Genomic DNA, 20,033 nt, shown 5'->3' with positions numbered 1-20,033 from the left:
ACTAGTAGCTAGATAGTAATGACTAGAAAACTTTTCTAGCCAGTCACTAGCTCGTGACTGGCTAAATATTCCCACTCAGTCTTTTGAATGTCAGGACTATCTAGTAACTATATCAATTACATAGATAGTGACTAGATGAAAAAGATTACAGTAACGAGATAGAAAATTATCGGTAAATCCTGAATAGAAATTGGATATCAGAACTGTCTAGTACTTATATCAATTATAGTTACAAGTTATTTTTTTGTATCTAGCTACTAGATAATTTTTCTGGTATAGCCACTAGGAGAAATGAGCGTTACATTCCTAACTAGTAGCGATGTAAGACCCAATTTTCCTGTGTCATTACTAGACAATCACTAGATTCAATTTCTGCTCGGATAGTTTATTAAATTATACACGTTACAATTCTAATGTATGTAAATTATAATGTACTTCAAAAAAATATTAACACATATAGAAGTCACTTTTTTAAAAAATCAGAATCAATTGTTTTAATTCTAAACAAATTCTCCATTTAAGTGTTAACATTTTTATGAAGCACCCACTTATATGGAGAATTTGTTCAATCAGAACAATCGGTAGCTTTTCTAAAAAAGTTACTTCCATATAGTTTTAACATTTTTTAAAAATACCTTGTACATAGTTTATTAAACTACAATTCTACATACAAAGCCCGTATAGTTGTCACTTATATAGCTGCCTCCATGTTTTTTCCCTGAATGTAAGAGGGGATGATGTGAGGAGTGAGACAAAAGAAAGAATGAGACAGTGAAGGAAAGAGAAGACGCATTAATCATGATTTGACTTCTTCTCATCCAGAAAATTAGACAAGGAAAGTAGAAAAGACCGAGGCTATTTGGCTATTAAAGTAAGTTAAGAACAAAATCGGTTATTTCTAATATTTTCTATATTATAAAATCAAATAAGATTTTTAAACATGAGAGATAGCTTTGAAATTCAGTGATTATAAAATCTGTTAAAGAACAATAGAAATAATCGATTTTGCTAACTTATCCCGACTCTCCTATTTTATTTTCTACTATACAATCACAATTTTTATAAGATATACATCGTTCAATTCGAACGCACGAGAGAGTTCAGTTCTCGTGCGAACAACGAGATGTTTCCCCGACTTTTTCTCCCCCAGCAACCCTCGCTCGACCGACCGTGAGATAGGGGAAAGGACAATTATGTAAGTCAGCTGCCTGATGACATGATGCGTTGCGCGATTACTCGATTGCAATTTTCGCCAACGCGTGTGTCATCTGTGTTTATCACAGATGATGTTTGTTTACTACACAAGAGAAGAAAGAGCGGTTCACGTGTAATACAATACACAATTCGATGTAATCCACGGTGGCACGATGTAACGTAATATAATGTCACAGAGTACGGTATGATGAGATAAGGGAGACGATCCACACACCACCGTACGATACAACGTATGCTCTACTTGCGGTTTTAATGGACAAACTTCGAGAACGCAGACGCTCGAAACTGAGAAGAATTGCCTCTAAGCACGCTGCCCCTACGTAAATTATCGCTAAACTCTGAAGCACTCTGCGTACGTGCGTGTATGCGTGCATGTATGTGACAAAAACTTATGTCATTTAATATTTTCGTTAAAATTTAGGAGGAATTCGTCGTTTTTTAGAACTACATAGTAAGCTTTATAACTAATTGAAACCATTAAACCATTTACGTATATGTTAGTGAATACTTATTGTGATCTTATTAATTTCTTCCATATGTTTTTAAATATTTTTAGAAAACTGTTCTTCTGAAACAACTTAATCCTTTTAGATTAAACTACTGTTTCTTTATAATTTATTGTTTCTAAAGTTCTTTTTCATTATTTTTTGGCATTTTTGTTTATATATATATATATATATATATATATATATATATATATATATATATATATATATATATGTATAATTGTATTTTTCCTTTCTCTCTTCTCTGGATATTTTATACTGTTTTATGTAACACAGGAACACCTCTCCATTTAATTAATTAAATAACTAAAACGTGGAATAATAATAACCGATCAACAATTACGCAAATTAGTCATGGTATGTTTACGAGATTGTCCCGCGCAAAAAGGTATTTGATATCCGATGACTATAATTGCGTGATAAAATAATTATGGTCAAGAAGACCGTTTTCGTAGTTAACGTTATTATATTATTAATGATAATAGTCTTAGATGCATATTACGCTGTTTTTGTAAGAACGACAAACAAATATGATTGGCGCCGAAGTGACTATAATTTTAATGAAATTATCCGTTTTTTCCTCCTCGTGTGTCTACAACGCGGTTGATTGAGATTAAATTGCACGATCGCCATCACGTTTCTCCTATTTCCCCAGCTGTGCGCACCTCGCTCGCCTTTGTAATTTCGAAGAAAGTTGTTGACAGACCGGAACCGAATACTACCGAGTAATCCTCTCATTATCGTAACGGAATACTCCCTGCAGAACCCCTTAAAATCTGTCGTGCGAGGACCGGTTAGTCGGACGAAATTCGTGAAATGATCGCGACTTCAATTATCGCGTACAATATTTATTCATCTTCCCGATAATTCCATCAAAATACGCCGCGAGAGTCGATCCGTGACGGTCGAATAATCGCGATTTCCATTATCGTTGAAAAACATTCGTCCTCGCGAATTTCGCTGAAATTTTCCCGCCGGGAGAGGCGCGACCGTTTCAGCCACATTCAATTAAACATAACCGATCGAGATTAGTCGCTCGAGACAAGAAAGTTTTATTTCCGCACGATACGTGAATATTTGCCCTCATATTAAATAATAGGCAGCATTGTGTGTGTTGCTTTCTATGTATTCTCTCCTGAATTTTTCATTGTTGCATCATCGAGTCGTTTAAATCGCGTATCTCTAAAGTCCTTAGATAAATAATTGTTGCCGTCCTACGGCTTTACTAATCGACCCCGTTGGAAAATGACGCGCGTTAATCGGGATTATTGAATGTTTCACGCTAATTTCCCCAGAGAGAGAGAGAGAGAGAGAGAGAGAGAGCGAGGAAAGGCCGATGATAATTCAATTATTTGACGCATAAAAAGCCGGAAATGAAGATTGGAGTATTATTCGCGCGCTTTTTTCTGCGAGAACAACCAACCCCTCCCCCCATGTGTGTGTGTATATGATTCTCATTGAAAAACAATTATTTATACATACGTGCAAGTTCACGGACGCTTGTGTCAAATAAAAAATATCGCGCGGCGCGCGCGTGTATGACATTAGTAAATAAAATAAAATTAAATGGCAAAGTGAAATTTTCGCGCAAAGCAAAATGAAGAGCGAGACCGACCAAGAACACGAGGAAATAAGGCAGACCGAAGTACGACAAGGTGAAAACACAAAAAATGAAAAACGGTCGACAGGTTTGGTCGTGCGAGAGAAGCGTCGGCGAGCTGATCGGACGTAGGTGAAAATGTCTTAATCGCCCCGCGTGTTTAAAATTAAATCAAGTGCAGCGGTGAGATATTAAAGCAACAGGTCTCGGGTGTCGCAGGCGATCCACCTAATAAAATGTCGGCCTTCTGCCTGCTCGTGTAAACGGCTTACGAGGTGAGCTCAAGGCGCCAAGGCGATATTGCGACAAGATCGATAGCAACATTGCCTCGATAAAGGGATCGCGCGATTAATGAGCTCCGCGCGCAGACCCGGCTAATCGAATTGCACCTACATAAGTGACAGCACTTAAAAATCACGCTTCAGCGAGCGAGACAACTTTTTTTTTCCTTTCTTCTTCGCGCTCGTAACTAAGTGACACGTGCTTAGCATACTTCAGACCTGGCATCCTTCGACGGATTTTTATACCTTTAAACGTCTTGGTCTCTTCTCTCGGAGCGCTCTCTTCGTGATTTCTAGGTCGGATGAAGATTCCGATAAAGGCTCGAGTGAGAAAACGACCGTCTTATAAAATAGCTCCCCTTATAAAATAGCTCGTTACATCTAATAATGATACATCATATCAGCGAAATATATCTATAGGCCGCCATGTCCATCACAAAGTGCGGCTGACGTGAATTTCTAGAGAAAATCGAATAAATATACTGAGAAAAACAATATCTAGAAAATGCACGATATTTATTCGGTGGATAACAACAACATACTTACACATACTAATATAAAGTATTTTTCAAGTGAGAAAAATGTACATTTTCTTAAAACTTTAGCTCCTCGCGAAAACAATTGTTTATTTTGTTTAAATGAAAGAAAGTTCTTGGTAAGTTTAAGTAAAGTAATAATTTCAGTAAGTATGATTTCAGTAAATATGTTACGAGTATCCACTCTTTTAAAGTGAATCAATAAAGTTGTTTCTGACTGAATCAGTAAAAGGAGTATTCTGCCGAATATTCTCCGATTTTCAGTGGAAACACTGTCACTTTACTGCTCCATCTTACATCTCACTGGTTCTGACCAGTGGAAGCGAGATTTCACTGCAACTGTAGTGACATGAATTCGTTATACGCTAAGTCAACTTTCTGCATTTCTGACGATGGAATGAACGACTTTTATGCGATTTGCGTGCAATGATACCGCGTATGTTTGCAAACTGCATCAATAATAGGAACAATCTTTACTATTAACTGATTATTATTTTTTACATATTTTTTCTTTCATGATTATAATATGAGGAAGCAATGAAAGTTGCGCCTGTCTCAATCAACTTGACTTTAATTAACGACGCATACGGAAGAAAAGGTCAATTACACCTTTACCGTTAATTAGGCCTAGGATGGCCTAATTAATGCTCATTTCCCCAGGCTGATGACTGGCCGGTGACAGAACGCGCTGTCATTGGCCTTAGAGGCGTCAGTGGTCATCATATGAAGCCGCGTCACTTTCCACACGGGACTGCTAATAAATTACATCCGTATCTCGCTCCCACCGGTCGATCTCGAGCGAGTTAACTCGTCGCTTTGGTGCGCGAGCGCTCACTGCCGTGCGCCAGTGCGATGCACTTCGACCCTGCACCCGTCGATGCACTTTCGGCACGGATCAAGCCACTTAGAGCGCTGCACTTCAGGTTATCGCCGAAACCGAAAAGTTTGCACAGCCTGCGTATGCAATTTTGAGAAGTAAACGCGGACCTGATTCTTGGAATGAAAATTCCGTCGCGAACTAAGAGTATCCTGAAAAGCTATCCGATTCCGATCTATGTTATCAATGCACTTTTCGCCACTTCTCCGGAAGTGTAAAAGCTCTCGAATAAAAATCGGTCATTTGGTTACGCGCATATCGAGCATTTCTGAAGGAGTCGCGAGACTTCGTCGAAACGTCGATAATCTCCTCGGTTTAGAGGATGAGTCATTCATTCAGTCATTCTTACTTGAAAAATAACTGAAAGTGGTGGATGGCCACTTAGAGACAAATACTCTGGTTGAACATGGTACAACAATTTAGGCAATATATAGTAGAATAAACACATAAAAAATCCTACTAATTTCTTTGCGAGAGCCTAATAATCATAACGAGAATGGATCCTAACAATTCTATTCATACCGCATCATCATCCCGAATAAAAAATTTGATCCCTACTGCCTGTTGATCCTAACATTCCACTTAATATTCTGATATTCCTACTTTAATGCTACTCAAAAGCCTATATCAATCTTTTGATTCTATTGTGCCTTTCAACTTTGTCGAGAAATCCTCTTTAGAACTCACAAGTGGCAATTTGTGCGTTTTCTGCTATTTGAAATAACACTTCAGTTTCCATGTATATCATAAGTATACATACTGATCCTTCCGAATATACAGATACTAGAAAGTTCAGATCGAAAATTCAAGACTAAAATTTCGATTCGGGATTTTACGTCCAGCTTTTCTGTGAAACGTATGACTACTAGATATATTAATAATTATGCACCAGTACAGATATTTATATGAGTATTTTTTAATCCGCCCCATACTCTCATAAAAATTCATCACTTCAGAAAAGCTTCTCGAACACCAATGATTTGCGGCAAGTAAGGTGTCGAACGATAGGCGTGCACTTAACACATGCCCTCAAATTCGTGCGCGCGCGCGCTCGAGGGAGAGAGAGGGGCGGAGGATACACGTTTATTTTTATACGCGCGATATCTCGATGCGCGAAGTTCCTCGAGTATAAATAGGCCAAGATGCACTCTCTCGCGGCGCGTAATATTCGGTCGAAGCTTTAATGCGCATACATCAACCTGATTATTCATGCCACCCGTTAATGTATCGTTATCAACTTTCCGGCATAAAGCCGTAAGCCTTGAGCCGTTTATCCCCCACGTCTGCGGCAAAATCGTTTCCGGGTTCGCTCCTAAAATTCTACCCCCGCGATAACCGCACTAATTATGTTAATTGCAAAATGCGGCGAGTGAGATTCCCCAAAATAAACCCAACTCCATGTGCAACAGACTTCCCACTTCAAATACTGATTAGTTGTAAATTGTACACATACGATACAATTATAAGGAATTGTTATAACTATATATCATGAATTGATAACTCAAGTTAGTAACTTAAGATGTGCGCATGAGAATCCATTAGAATTCGCTCCACTTAGTTAGAATTATTATATCGATAATACATTTATAAGGCTTGAAACGCCCTCGAGAAATGCCTATCAAAGGAGTCTCTGAAGGACAAAGCGCGAGATAATGTAACGCATTAATCCTCCGCCGTGAATTCAGATTTTGGCTCGATCAGATCTGTGAGGGATTTTAAAGGATTTTCTCTTCGATAAAACACGGCGGCGTTCTGAAACATCATTGACAGGCGAGAGCCGGCCGAAGCAGCAATTTGTTCAGGGATCGGTATTGTCACGAGGTGGAGAACAGACTGTCGATATCCGGTATACGTCAGTTAATCCGGCCGATAGTCCCGGTAAATAAATAGCGGTCGGTCAAAGGGAGGGAGAGTAAACGGCACTTTCGTAGCCGCTTCTTCCGAAAATCCATTCGCCGCGAGAAATCGCGCGTCCGATCTTACGTTTATCGATGTCCCCGAAAGTCTACGGACCGACAGCCCGTCTTTTGTTTGTCATAGGGAGAGGAAACGCGCGCGCTTTGTTCCTGAGATCCTGCCCGCAATCAACGCGCAAACAGCGCGCGCACTAACGGCGTTATCGCTGGATTTCTGACGATAAAGGGAACAGACGAATCACCCCCGATCTTTGATAATTAAAAAGGATCGGAGGTTTGAGGCGCGGGACGATGGGCGTCCCGGAAACATTAATTTAAGTCGATTTAAGGAAACTACAGGCTGAGATTTTTGGCGGCAGCTTGAAGACCCCGGGTTCCCTTTGAATACTCGAACTCGTCGTCGTCCAATTTTAACGAGATAAACGGCAGTCGTTTCTCCTGATCTCGATTTCCCAGCGCGGCGTCAGTTGTTTCATTAGTTAGACAGGGATTCGTTAGCAATTTCTGTTTTTGACTTTAAATTAATCGTTCTCTCAAACAACGTGAAACTTTTTATCCTAGATATTCGAGACGATAAGTCTTTAAATATTTCGATTCTTCATGCGAAAAATTTGACGTCTTTCAAATGCTTTCCCAAACGGAGTGATCAACGTCGAGCTTGTGAATGATACCGCAACTTTCTATTGTGCCTTTCAACTTTGCCGAGAAATCCTCTTTAGAACTCACAAGTGGCAATTTGTGCGTTTTCTGCTATTTGAAGTAACACTTCAGTTTCCATGTATATCATAAGTATACATACTGATCCTTCCGAAAGAAGTTTATTTCAAATCCTCATGAAATTCCTACGCGGAAGCACTGATGAATAAAAAGAACGTAGGAGCGCTCCGCGATCAGCTGATGAGCCCACACGATCAGCTGACGCGTCAGTTGATCGTTCCAGCTGACCCGGTCAACTGACCACGTGCACCAAAATTTCAAAGCGTTTGCTGAAATTTTGCGAAAGATTTGAACCCATCAATTTGAAAAAAAAATCTCTGTCGCGCGCATTATAACAATTAATCGCATGCAAATCAATCTAACTTCATAAAATGCGTCCAAAGTTCTGACCTTAATTTCAATGACAGATTTTCGTTAATTAAAATTCCTCTTACAATCCGACGTTAAATTATACAGCGACAATTCGAAGACGTTATAAATTATACAAAGCCTAGAAAAAAAAATTCAAAAATTACAACAATGTCTGTGTAAAAAGCTCTTTAATCCCTATATAGTTTTAATCAGATTGTGAATCAATTAATCGTTTCAATTCTAAAGTATGTAATTTAAAATTCAAGCACCATAAACACAAAATTTCATATTCTGAAGAAACTAATAAATTTTAAATTCGTTTTAATTAGAACTAAAATAAATAGAGCTAAAATGAAATTTACAATTCAATTCCTATATATTTTTAACTAAATTAATTGATTAATCGTTCCACTTCTTCACATTCTAAAGTGTGTGATTTAAAATTCAACGATCATAAAGACTGAATTCTATCCTGAAGAAACTCCTCAGCAGACTTCAAATCCTTTTCAATTAAAGCTAAATTAAAATTTACGATTCAGATTGAAGAATCTGACTAGTTGATAGTTTCAAAGTTTGCGTCTAGTGTTTCTAAATTCAGAATATAAGGTATGAGTTCGGGGATTGTGTGGGACTGAAAACCCGATGTTTTCCTCAGATCATTATCAGGAGCACCTCGGGTGGATGCAAGGACCTCGCTCGAGTGTGCTATTGATCGTAACTGGAGGTTCTAATACCGAGAACCCTTTCGAGGTTCGTCATGCTGGTCTTAGAAGGTAACCTGACATCCTGGGGTGGCAACTGGACGACGATGTTGCACCAGGTGTCCTGCAATGACACACTTCTGGGCTGCGCCGAGATGTGCGACATCGGTTCCAGCGGATTCGACCACCTTTGCATGGTCGAGAAGGGAACCTTCGCCTCTTCGATGACGCTCTTTTGTACACCTTGCGACTACACGACTTGCAACGTCAACGTGTCGTTGCTCCTCAACGGCCTCGAAAGCATCGAGGGTATCTTCCTATCCAGGATACCGACGAGGGATTGTAACGCCACGTCGTTCGCCGAACAAGTGAGCTATTCAACGAACGAAGAGTTGAAGTATAGAAGTTCAAAAGAGTCAGGAGTCGGAAGTTTAACTCGCGGGGATTTGAGAATAAAGTCCACGAGGCGCACGAATGTCTTGGAGTTTCGAATACTTGGGGAAACAAAAAATTAAGAAGAACCCGAGATCAAATAGAAACGTTTACATCCTGAAAATTCCATTTTTCGCAACTTTGAACTTTTCCAAAGAACACGAAAATCTAGACATATATTTTTTCAAATCTAACACAAAGACCTAAAATGTCAAATATTCCAAAGCTTCGAAATTTTAAATCATCAGTGCTCGAAAATTTAAATACTTTTTTTCATTTTAACACCAAAGTCTCTAGCATTTTTTTAATATTAACCGACGTCAAAAGTAGTTAAAATTCAGCCTTGAAATACTTGTTTCCAATTTTGACGAGCTTCTCGAAACGACAGGGGTTGCTGGAATCATCATCTAGAAAACCTCAGAGATCATCCCCCAAGACATGATTCAAAGATTTTCACCCCGCGAAAGTGATATATCTCAAGCGAAGGTTGACATTTAAGAATTGTTGCCTTCTGTTTCGACATCTCGGAGATTCCGACCATTCGTCTCTAACGCCTACAAATAATCGGCTATTGTGTAGATTTTGGAGTGTACCCCGGCCGGCGGCATCGCGGAAGACCTGGCCGTGTCCTGCTCGCACCGATCCAGACTTGATGGCGCGGGCACCAAGGCTCGTCGATTCGATTGGAGCTTCCTGTTCGCGGCGGTATTCATAGCCGCCGGTGGACTAGGAAATATATTGGTTTGTCTTGCCGTGGTATTGGACAGGAGGCTCCATAACGTGACGAACTACTTCTTGCTGTCGCTGGCAGTAGCTGACCTCCTCGTGAGCCTCTTCGTCATGCCACTGGGTGCCATACAGGGATTTCTAGGTGAGTGCGAGCCCTCCCTGCGCGAATTCTACTAACTTAACACCTCGAGCTTTTCTCTCTCCAAGAGAACGTTACGTGACTATAAAACGAGCCTTGTAAATCAGCGCTTGCAAGGAAAATATTTCATGATAAAAATTATCATAATTTTGTAACTGAGAAGCAGACCGACATTCTGCACTTATCTTCTCATATATATCATATGTGTTATTTATATTTTATAAACTAAAATATGTTGTTAAAAATTCGCTATGATTCTAGCAAAAATTTATTATGTTTTTTAACAAGACAAACTTTACCAACAATCTGTTCCTAATTTGCACTACTCACAAATAAACCTACTCAAAACGTACACTCCGATTTCTTTCTAATTTGGTACAAATGTAGAAGACCAAAAAATATTTAGGTCATATTTTTTTCATTTTGGCACACTTTGAGTTTTACGGGCAGTTTATAGCTTTTTAATGTCCTCCTTCCTATCATCAATAAGTACAATAAAAATGGATAAGAAATAAAATTGAATATAAAATATAGTTAAATAATTTTAACAAAATTGGCATAGCTGAGACATGGATCATTCTAAATTTCTTTAGCTGAGATTCCAATCAAAATATTTTAAATCTGTGTTAAATTAGTCAAAAATCGTTCAAATCTCAGCCAAATCGAGAAGTTATCTGTATAAATAATTTTTTCAAACTTTTTACTTGTTTTGTTTAAACATTTTATTTATACAAATAATTTTACACATTTGACTTCATATTCATAATCAGCAAACCAAAAACGCCATTAAAAAACTATAAACGTGAAACTCAAAGTGGGCTAAAATGAAAAAATATGACCTAAATATTTTTTGTAAGACATTTGTGCTAGATTAGAAAGAAATCGGAGTGTACCTTTTGGATAGATTTACTTGTGAGACACGAACCATTCTAAATTTCTTTAGTCAAAATTCCAACCAAAATATTTCAAATTTGTACTAAATTAGTCAAAATAGTTCGAATCTCGACCAAACCGAGAAATTATTTGTATAAATAATTTTCTTCAACTTTCTACATGTTTTATTTAAACATTTTATTATTTATACAAGTAATTTTATGCATTTCACTTCATATTCATAATTAGCAAACCAAAAACGCCTATTTTATATTCAATTTTATTTGTTTCTTATTGTACTTGTTGATGATAGAATGAAAGCATTAAAAAGCTATATAAACTGCCCGTGAAACTCAAAGTGGGTCAAAATAAAAAAATATGACCTAAATTTTTATACTTCTACATTTGTGCCAAATTAGAAAAAAAATCGGTGTGTACCTTTTGAGTAGGTTTACTTGTAAATGAAAAAAAATATCTAAAAAGTAATAAATATTTATTCGACGGGAATAATAATAACATATTTATTAAAATCTTTGTAACTTAAATTCTTTTAATTTAAATTCTTTCATTTAAATAAAATAAACAAATTGCTTTTATGAGAAGCTAAGATTTTAAGAAAATGTATAATTATTTTTAATATTTTACAAATAAATATATTATTAGTACACCTATCGAATATTTTTTATTTTATAGATATTTTTTCTTTCAGTGTAGGAACAAAATAAATTTGGAAAAAATTTATGTGTGAAAAAAACTTTAGTATGTGTGTGTGTGTGTGTGTGTGTGTGTGTGTGTGCCATTTCTCTATTTTCACCTCTGCGAAAAAGGATGTTTTAGGAGAGAAATATGTTCTTTTACATCTAAATTGAATAAATCTAGATTGAAAAATAATTTTCTTAAAGTCCCACATTAAAAAAATCAAAGATACATATTGACTTTTTTTACAAGAAATAGTTTTGTAAACATGAATCGGTTCTTTCTGATATTCCACGCATAAAGTATAAGACGTCAAAAGGAGTGAATAATATAGTAGCTTGAAAGAATAAGAAGAATAAGAAATGTGAGAACCAAAATCTCACGAAACTTAGAGAATCAATAGACTGATGTAGTTTCAACATCGAGCGATTCGAGCGTTCCTCCGCTCTTACATTTCAAGACGGCAAATAGAAACGGAAGGTCAAACAGAACGAGACGAAATGGCAAAAGGCGGGAATTTCGTCGCGAAAGAATCGCAAGACTGCTGCGCAGGGGGACGCGAATAATGGATGCTCGGGTAAAACGGTTACGTTTCTGATGGCGTACGCGGAGCTGGAAGGTCCTGCGTGGCGACGCGCACGATCGGATTACGCTCGTAATGTAATCCGCGGGATTAAGACGCCGTGGAACAAGCGGAACAAGTGTAGAAACGGGAGACGATTCACGTGGAAGGTCGTCGTGTCCGTTTGCGCGCCTTCTCCTGTCACGCGCCGGTTACTGCGAGATTTCGCATTCATAGAAGTCACTTCTGGCGTTTAAGTCACGCTCTACTCGCGACAGAATACGTCACGGTGAAATATGAGATGTCCCGTGAAGCGTTCACTTTTCGATTAGGTCGCCTTTTCCGCGCGCGATGAGGAGTGCTGTCTTGAATGTCATGGGCGAAAAACAATATTAATATCTTGTTTTGGCAACCATATTGAGGCAAGTGATATCCTTAGTGTTTTCTTCATGTGACAACGAAATAAATGGCTTCCATGCCTTGCGTGCAAAGGTGACACTGTATGTGTTCGCAGGATACATCAGTAACGGGAACAGTCGCCACTGCTGATTGATTCTTTCAGCGAGATTTTACTGATTGCATTGCTACACTTATAACTGAATCGGCAGTGATAAGTGTAGCATTTCAGCAGACAATATATCGACTGTATTCGAAAGAATACACCGCGCAATTTTGGATCAACTTTTTCACGACGCGCGTTGTCTCGGGTCTATCGTGGATGTTGATGATTCCGCTCTGTATATCAGTTTAAAAGTTCGAGGACATATACTCGAGGCGTTGTCGTGTGATGGATAGGCGTAATCGAAGGTGACAGTAATCGTGGGCTGTCATCGGACTGATGTAGATTGGACACTCGAAAGTACTTAATAGCGATACGGCGTGCTTCGTTGCTTGCCGATAATTTCAGTCGAAACGCAAATTAATTAACGCCATGATCACGGCGGTGTCCTGTAATCGGATCACGGACGCCGAGAATTATTAGCTGAAATATCGTCGTAATGGCGGCTCCTCGTTCGCTAACCTTTAAAACACGTAAGCTGTTCCCCGTCATGCACGCACAGCGAAGCCTGCTTAATTTTATGCGAGAGGCAAACACAAAGAGATTGCTCGTCGCGCAATAATGAAAATTTCAACGCGCAACCAAGTCAGCGTCGATTCTTTGAAACGCGCTATTTATCACTACCGCGACTCGTCCGTGCGTTTAATTGCGGCTTGTATTTTTGACGTGGTGTACATCAACCTGGTTTTTTGATACCTCGTAATGTCAAAGTTCAAGCCTGCGAGAGAAGCGCGCGAGTCTACCTCGCGAAATTCTTCCGGCTGGCCGACAACTTCCGGACACATTACAAATTCCGATTTGAAACTTCGGAAATCCCAAGTTCCGAACGCGCGGAGAGAGGAGAGAGAAAGAGAGCAGATGTATTATCCGCGATTATAATATAGAATTATAAAATCCCGCATCTCCCTCCCACTCTTCCGCGAGTCGGAGTTCGAACTTTTGAGCGCTTCAGTTATAATGACGTCGGAATTAACAATCTGGCGGGGAAAAACTCGCAAAAATTGGGACGCGTCCGCACCGAACGGTAGCGGTCCCTTCCGCCACCCCGACCCCCCGACGATAAGCGACCGAGGAATATTTTATAAATATCAAAGCGTGTCTCTCGAATTTTACAAACTGCGCGACCGTAAAATGTCGGCAAGGGCGAAATGCGTTCGCGCTTTAAGGGACATCGGTAATCGACGATGCAAAAGATGCGGGATGACGCGCGGCGAATGCCAGACTTTTCAGCGAGAGCGCGCACTACTGAAGATTTAACGACGTTGTCGACGTCTCGGGATTCTGAATCTTCCAGCACCTGATGCGCACCCGCCTAGGCATTACTCCTTCCAGGTCGTGGAGCACGAGCTGTCTTTCTCGCGAGATAAACGAGCCGCGACGATGACTCCGCTAATGCCCGGCGTGTCGTCGGCGTGTTCCACGTGAAGGATGAAGCGCGCGCGGGCGCGGGCACGTGACGCGCGAAAATCCGCGGACGGAGTCACTCTCTCTCGTTGCAAGCGAAAGGGCCGCGGGTCGACTACAGATCGCCTATAAATCTAAAAGCAAACAGCGCGACATCACCGCGGCGAACGGATGTCGCTCTGAGCTGCTCACATCGAAATCCGAAAAAAAAAGAATTGAACACAACTTTAATTCGTTTTTACTTCGATATTAACCCACAAATTTCCATCATACCTTTCTACTTTAGGTATAATCGTCGCAAAAAAAATAATATCGTCCTAACCTAATCGTGATAATCGAAATCCAATAAACGATTAATTAAACGCAATTTTATTATTTTATTCATATTGATAAATCGTTTACATCAGAAAATATTATTTGTATTCTTGTACTTTAATTGACCATTGTGGAAAAGGCAATGTTAGTTTAAATTAATAGATTGAAATCCAGCAAGTGAGTAATTAAGCGCAATTTTATTTTATTTGTTTTGATATAACTCCATAAATTTTCATCGTACCCTTCTACTTTAGTTACGGCCGTGAACAAAATAATATCGACCTAATCTACTTGTGCTAATCGAAATTCAATAAATGATTAATTAAACGCAATTTTATTTCGTTTTATTTGTCTTGATGTTACTAAATCATCTATATATCTCTCTCAGAAAAGATATTATTTACATCATTTTGTTCTTTTTAACTAACCATCGTAAAAAAGATGTAATGTCGTTTTAAATTAGTCGATCGTGATTCAATAAGTGAATAATTAAACTCGATTTTATTTTGTTCTTATTTGTTTTAATGTTGCTCCTGAAATTTCTATCGCGCTCTTCTACTTTAACGAATGTCGCAAAAAAAATAATATCGTCTTAATCTGCTCGTGCTAATCGAAATCCAATAAATGAATAATTAAACGCAATTTTATTTTTGTTTGTCTTGATGTTACTGAATTATTTATATCAGAAGGATAATTATTTACATTCTTCTGCCGCAACTAACCGTCGTGAAAAAGGCAATGTCGTCCTAAATTACTCTCTCAATTGTGATCGAATAAATGAATAATTAAACGCGATTCCACTATACTTTACATGCCTTGATATTGCTAAATTATTTATATCACACCCTTTGACTTCAATTAATCGTCGCGAAAGAGAAAGTATTGTTCTAAGCTTATCGTACCGAAATCCCACAAACGAGTAATTAAATTTTATTTTATTTGTCCCGATATCACTAAATTATTTCCATCGCCCTGCGTTCATCGTCGTAAGAAAGATGAATCAATATCGATACATCCTCAGATATCCCTGACACAACGAACGTGCTTAATCATGCCTCGGCCGAAGCTTGCGTCTTCTCGTTCGTTCCTTACACTCGTTAAGCGGCGTGGCTCATTTCCGACATTTGTTTCCGTTCTTGGTTTTTCGCGAATGTGCCACCACGGGTGCACTAAAGGTGCGTCGCGAGCACGTAGCACATACACACACAATGACGCAACGACGCGCGAGTATGCGCCTTGTTACGGAGATGTGCATTGGCGCGCGCGAAACCTTTGTGGCCGAAAATTGGCAAATTCGCAGCCCTGAGAACAATGCGAATATTTCATATTCAGTATTCGCACCTTCACGCGCGAACTACCAGCCTTTCTTTTTGCATCGCGATTCTTTTTCAGCGTATCCGAATGCGCTCTCTGACAGAATTCTTCAAAGTTACCGTGCTAACGACACCTGACTTGCTGTGAAGCTTTCACAAAAAAAAAAGAAACAGAGAAAAATAATTCATCCCTCGCGCGCGCGGAACTAATAATAATAATTGTCGGGCAGAGAAATTCTTCTACTTGTTTAAATTAAATAATAATAAGAATGATAATTAATGCAGTATAGTGCGACAAGAGATTTAATAATTGGGACGTCTTGTGGAAATTTTAATTCAGGACAGCTTCATTTTTAATTTTTATTCAAATTTTGTACGCTTTTTCTTCTGAAGTTCTCATCTCGAATTTATACAAATTTCGCGTTTAATTTTTATGACAATTTTGTTTTATGCTCTCTCTCTCTCTCTCTCTCTCTCTCTCTCTCTCTCTCTCTCTCTCTCCCTCTCTCCTCCCCCTTCCTTTCTCTCTCTTTCTATCTTATTCTCTCGTAAATTGTATTTTTAATTCAAGCTTCCATTTTGTTCTTACATTTCTCTTGTGTGTACTTAGGCCTTTATTGCGATGTGTCTGCTCATTAAACCGTACTTTAATCTGTTGCTAATGAAATTCCTCACAACGAAGTCTCCGAGTTAATAATGCGGCTATGCAAATTTTTGGGGTTACTATGCGTCTACAGATATTCTATGCGTCTCCCGTCCTTAATTCTCTTAACGAGTACAAAGCTCTGTATTAAGATAATGAATTCATTAGATCGGATCGATAAGACTTTATTCATCGCGATAGAAAAAGGAGAGGAAAGAGAAAGGAAAAGAGCAAGGAATCGGGGTGCAGTACAAGATGGCCGATGTCAATTTATTATATATTTTTCGCGACTTGTTCTCCCCCAAACACCGTTATCGACCGTAATGAGTATCGCCCTGGATACGTTTCTCTGATGTCAAACATGTCAGGGAATTCTTCGAGCTTCCGCAAATCTTTGAGGCAGCGAAAATAAATCGGTGGCTCGCGGAAACTCGTGCAGGCGGAGTGACGGCTTGTGTAAACGCATTTCCGACAGTGACGTCGTTTGATGTGGACATGGATACTGAGTGCGTCGTACGTTCCCGAATTCGCGCTCATCCAGATGCACCCAAATTACGCGTTTATCTGTGTTACAATCCCGCTTATCCTTAAGCCGCGATATCCATATACCGAAATAATCGTGTATCAATTCCCGTTTGAGGCCGTAATTAATTGCAGATTCGTACTCGTAGACTGTCACCAAGTTACTCGAATTCCTATCTTTCTCTCTCTCCCTCTCCCTCTCTCGAATCTGTTTCCGAGCGATTTATCGTTCTTTACAATTCATTTTTAAACAGCAGTTTGTAAAACAGAAATTCGTGAAATACGAGCTCGAGAAAAATTAATGGGCATGAATCTACGATTAATTACTCTCTCAAACGAAGCGTGAGAATAATCAATGATTATTTCCGATTACACGAACTACAGCCTTGATTCACTTCTCTACTATCAGCTTCCCAAAAAGAGAACATCACTAAAAGCGCCTGACAAAAACCAATGATATAGGAAAATGCAAAAGCAATATCCTGGACAGTCGAATCCCTTCCCGTCGTATCCCAGTGAAAGAAAAAATTGGCGGTAAAAAATCACAGGATGTGTTATTAATTAATCCTTTCTTCTCCAATTTTCTCACGCGGAATATTGCACGAGAACGAGAGACAGAGAGAAAACTTATAAATGACTCGAATTACTCGATCACGCGACTTCAAGTGAAATAGACCAACGCGCGCGTTTGAATACGGAAAAAATTCGACTGTAATTACTATCTCAATTATCGGAATAAAATTGTAACTTCTGTCTCGTAATTACAGTTATATTTACAATTCTCGACGCGGCAGAATGTCACCCCAAACTGGAAAATCTGTTTCTGAATCGCCTATTTATAATCTCCCAAACTGTTAATTGTGCGTTGCAAAATTGTAAAAGAAAGTGCGGCGCGCGCACATCGTCCCTATTTCTACCTCGGACATAAAATACTTTTTAAAATGAACCGTTCTACTTCGTTGTCTGAATAAATTGAACGCGATTGAAGAACGCGATTGACAACGAACGTTAACACGTTAACTGCTGTGTTGATTTCCGTTGATTGCACAGAAGCTGGACTACTGATTAAATTATCAAAGACACGGTAGACAAATGTAATCTGAAATGTATACGTCTTTTATCTTGCGGGGCCTTTATTGGTCATGCAATCGATATTTCAAATGCAATCGATTATTTTTCAGTAATTAAATAATGCTCAGATGCGCAATCGTGTGAAAACGATAAGAGCTGATGTTGATTACAAGTCGAGAACAATTTAATAAAACTGCTTTCAAATTTATCGCAAAAGTAGTAACATAATACAATGCATGAATTTTTCGGTTTTTATATACACAGAAAAAATTTTGTAATAAAGAACTATGACTAGATATAGAACTATGATATAGAATTTTATAACCAAATGATAGACGTTTTGCAGTAATTATTCTCTCATTGTATATGTGTTATTTATATATTTTAGAAACCGAGATATATTACGAAAAAATGTTTCTAGCGAAATTTACTATGTTCGTAAGCAAGACAGACCTTATTGACAGTCTATTTCCGCGTTGCTAGAAATATAGCAAACTTGAAGAAAATTTATTTCTAAAGAGAAAAAACTATACAATATTTTCTCCATGTAGGCTATTCTCAATATGACAATTTTTTATACGATTTTTCATTTCGAGTTGAGATGTTACAAATAAAACAATGCAATGTTACGTGCAAGCTGTGAGCTAATCAAGCCAACATCTTTTAAATTCAAAACATATTACATTACGTTGTCGCTTCCACAATGAACTTGAAAGCAATTTGTAAAATTGTTTCCAATCTATAACTCGCGTTGGCTCTTATCAGTCTATTTTTACATGCAATTTAATGTAACTCTACAAGCCACGATGGAAGTATCGTGGTGTCGGCCAATAGTGATGGTCGTGGCATTCAACGAGTTGAGAAAGCACGACTTGTCCCGTACACGCACTTGACGCCAACGTTTCGACGAGTTTTCAGGATATTGGCCGCTCGGCGTGGTATGGTGCAACGTATATGTGACATGCGACGTGCTCGCGTGTTCCGCGAGCATAATGCACATGTGCTTCATCTCCCTGGGCCGTTACCTGGGGATTCGCAATCCGCTCAGAACACGTCACACATCCACGAAACGAGTGGTGGGCTTCAAGATCGCCGCGGTCTGGCTGCTGGCCATGCTGGTCTCCAGCTCCATCACGGTGTTAGGTAAATTACCTGTATAGCTCTTACCGGGGGGAAGCTTTCGGTTACCGATACCGACCGGCACGTATCTCATAAATCGAGCGGATGCAGGCACAATAAGAGACCACAAATGCGCGGACGCACGGGAAACAACCCCCGAAGAGGTACGTTCGAGAATACGTTATACGACCAGAGCATACGACGGGAAATTATCAATCGCAGGGGAATTGAGAAGCGAGTGTATGAAGTTGGCATCCCACTTTTTGAAATTTATAATTTTGAAAGTTGTTCCAGATTGTTCTGACTTTGTACCACATTGTTCCAAAGTGATATTGCTTCATTCGAAACGGTTTTCGAATAAAACAAAAAAAATTATTTTTTGAGCTGGCACCTCACTTTTCGAAAATCGAACATTCTGATACCGTAATAGATTGTTCTAGTTGTTCCAAACATTGTTCCAAAAGGACAAATCCGTAAGTGGAATTCTAAGTCCAAAAAATGAAAAAAATGTTTTTGACCTGGCACCCCATTTTTTGAAAATAAAACATTCCGATACCGACATAGATTGTTCTAGTTGTTCCAAACATTGTTCCAAAAGCACAAATCAATAAGTTTAATTATAAGCCCGAAAAATTAAAAAAAAGTTTTTTGACAAACAGTCTATCGGACCAAGAGTAAACTTATACTATCTTTCTTGTTCCAACCGAGATCTTTTTGTTCTGAGTTGTTCTAGGCTTAAGAATTATAGTTCTAGAGTATGAGATTCATAAGATCATTCGTTCTTCGAAAATTCGTAAAAAAATCGATTTGACAGTACTCGACGTCAAGAGTAAACACATGCTTCCTTTCTTGTTCCAACCGAGATCTTTTTGTTCTGAGTTGTGCTAGGCTTAAGAATTATAGTTTTAGAGTATGAGACTCGTAGCGTCATCCGTTCTCCGAAAATTCGAAAAAAA

The 20,033-nt window shown here is 38.8% G+C and overlaps 1 protein-coding gene across 7 annotated transcripts in view; it reads left to right on the top strand.

The window, feature by feature from the left end:
- Window positions 1-20,033, top strand: part of LOC116843300 (5-hydroxytryptamine receptor 2B) — a 31,641-nt gene that overhangs the window by 4,950 nt on the left and 6,658 nt on the right. For 6 of the 7 annotated variants that reach the window (XM_032813627.1, XM_032813626.1, XM_032813625.1 and 3 more), the window contains exons 3-5: window positions 8,655-9,068; window positions 9,712-10,003; window positions 18,877-19,101. In XM_032813627.1, the coding sequence (XP_032669518.1) occupies window positions 8,757-9,068; window positions 9,712-10,003; window positions 18,877-19,101 (829 nt within the window). In that variant the 5' untranslated portion in view covers window positions 8,655-8,756. The remainder of the gene's footprint in view (window positions 1-8,654; window positions 9,069-9,711; window positions 10,004-18,876; window positions 19,102-20,033) is intronic. The other variant, XM_032813628.1, reaches the window with a different exon arrangement.

Source organism: Odontomachus brunneus, unplaced genomic scaffold (assembly GCF_010583005.1).
Source record: "Odontomachus brunneus isolate Ranch 3 - 2012 unplaced genomic scaffold, Obru_v1 Obru_scaffold_031, whole genome shotgun sequence".
NCBI classification, from domain to species: Eukaryota; Metazoa; Arthropoda; class Insecta; order Hymenoptera; family Formicidae; genus Odontomachus; species Odontomachus brunneus.
This window is presented reverse-complemented; position numbering and strand designations above follow the sequence as displayed.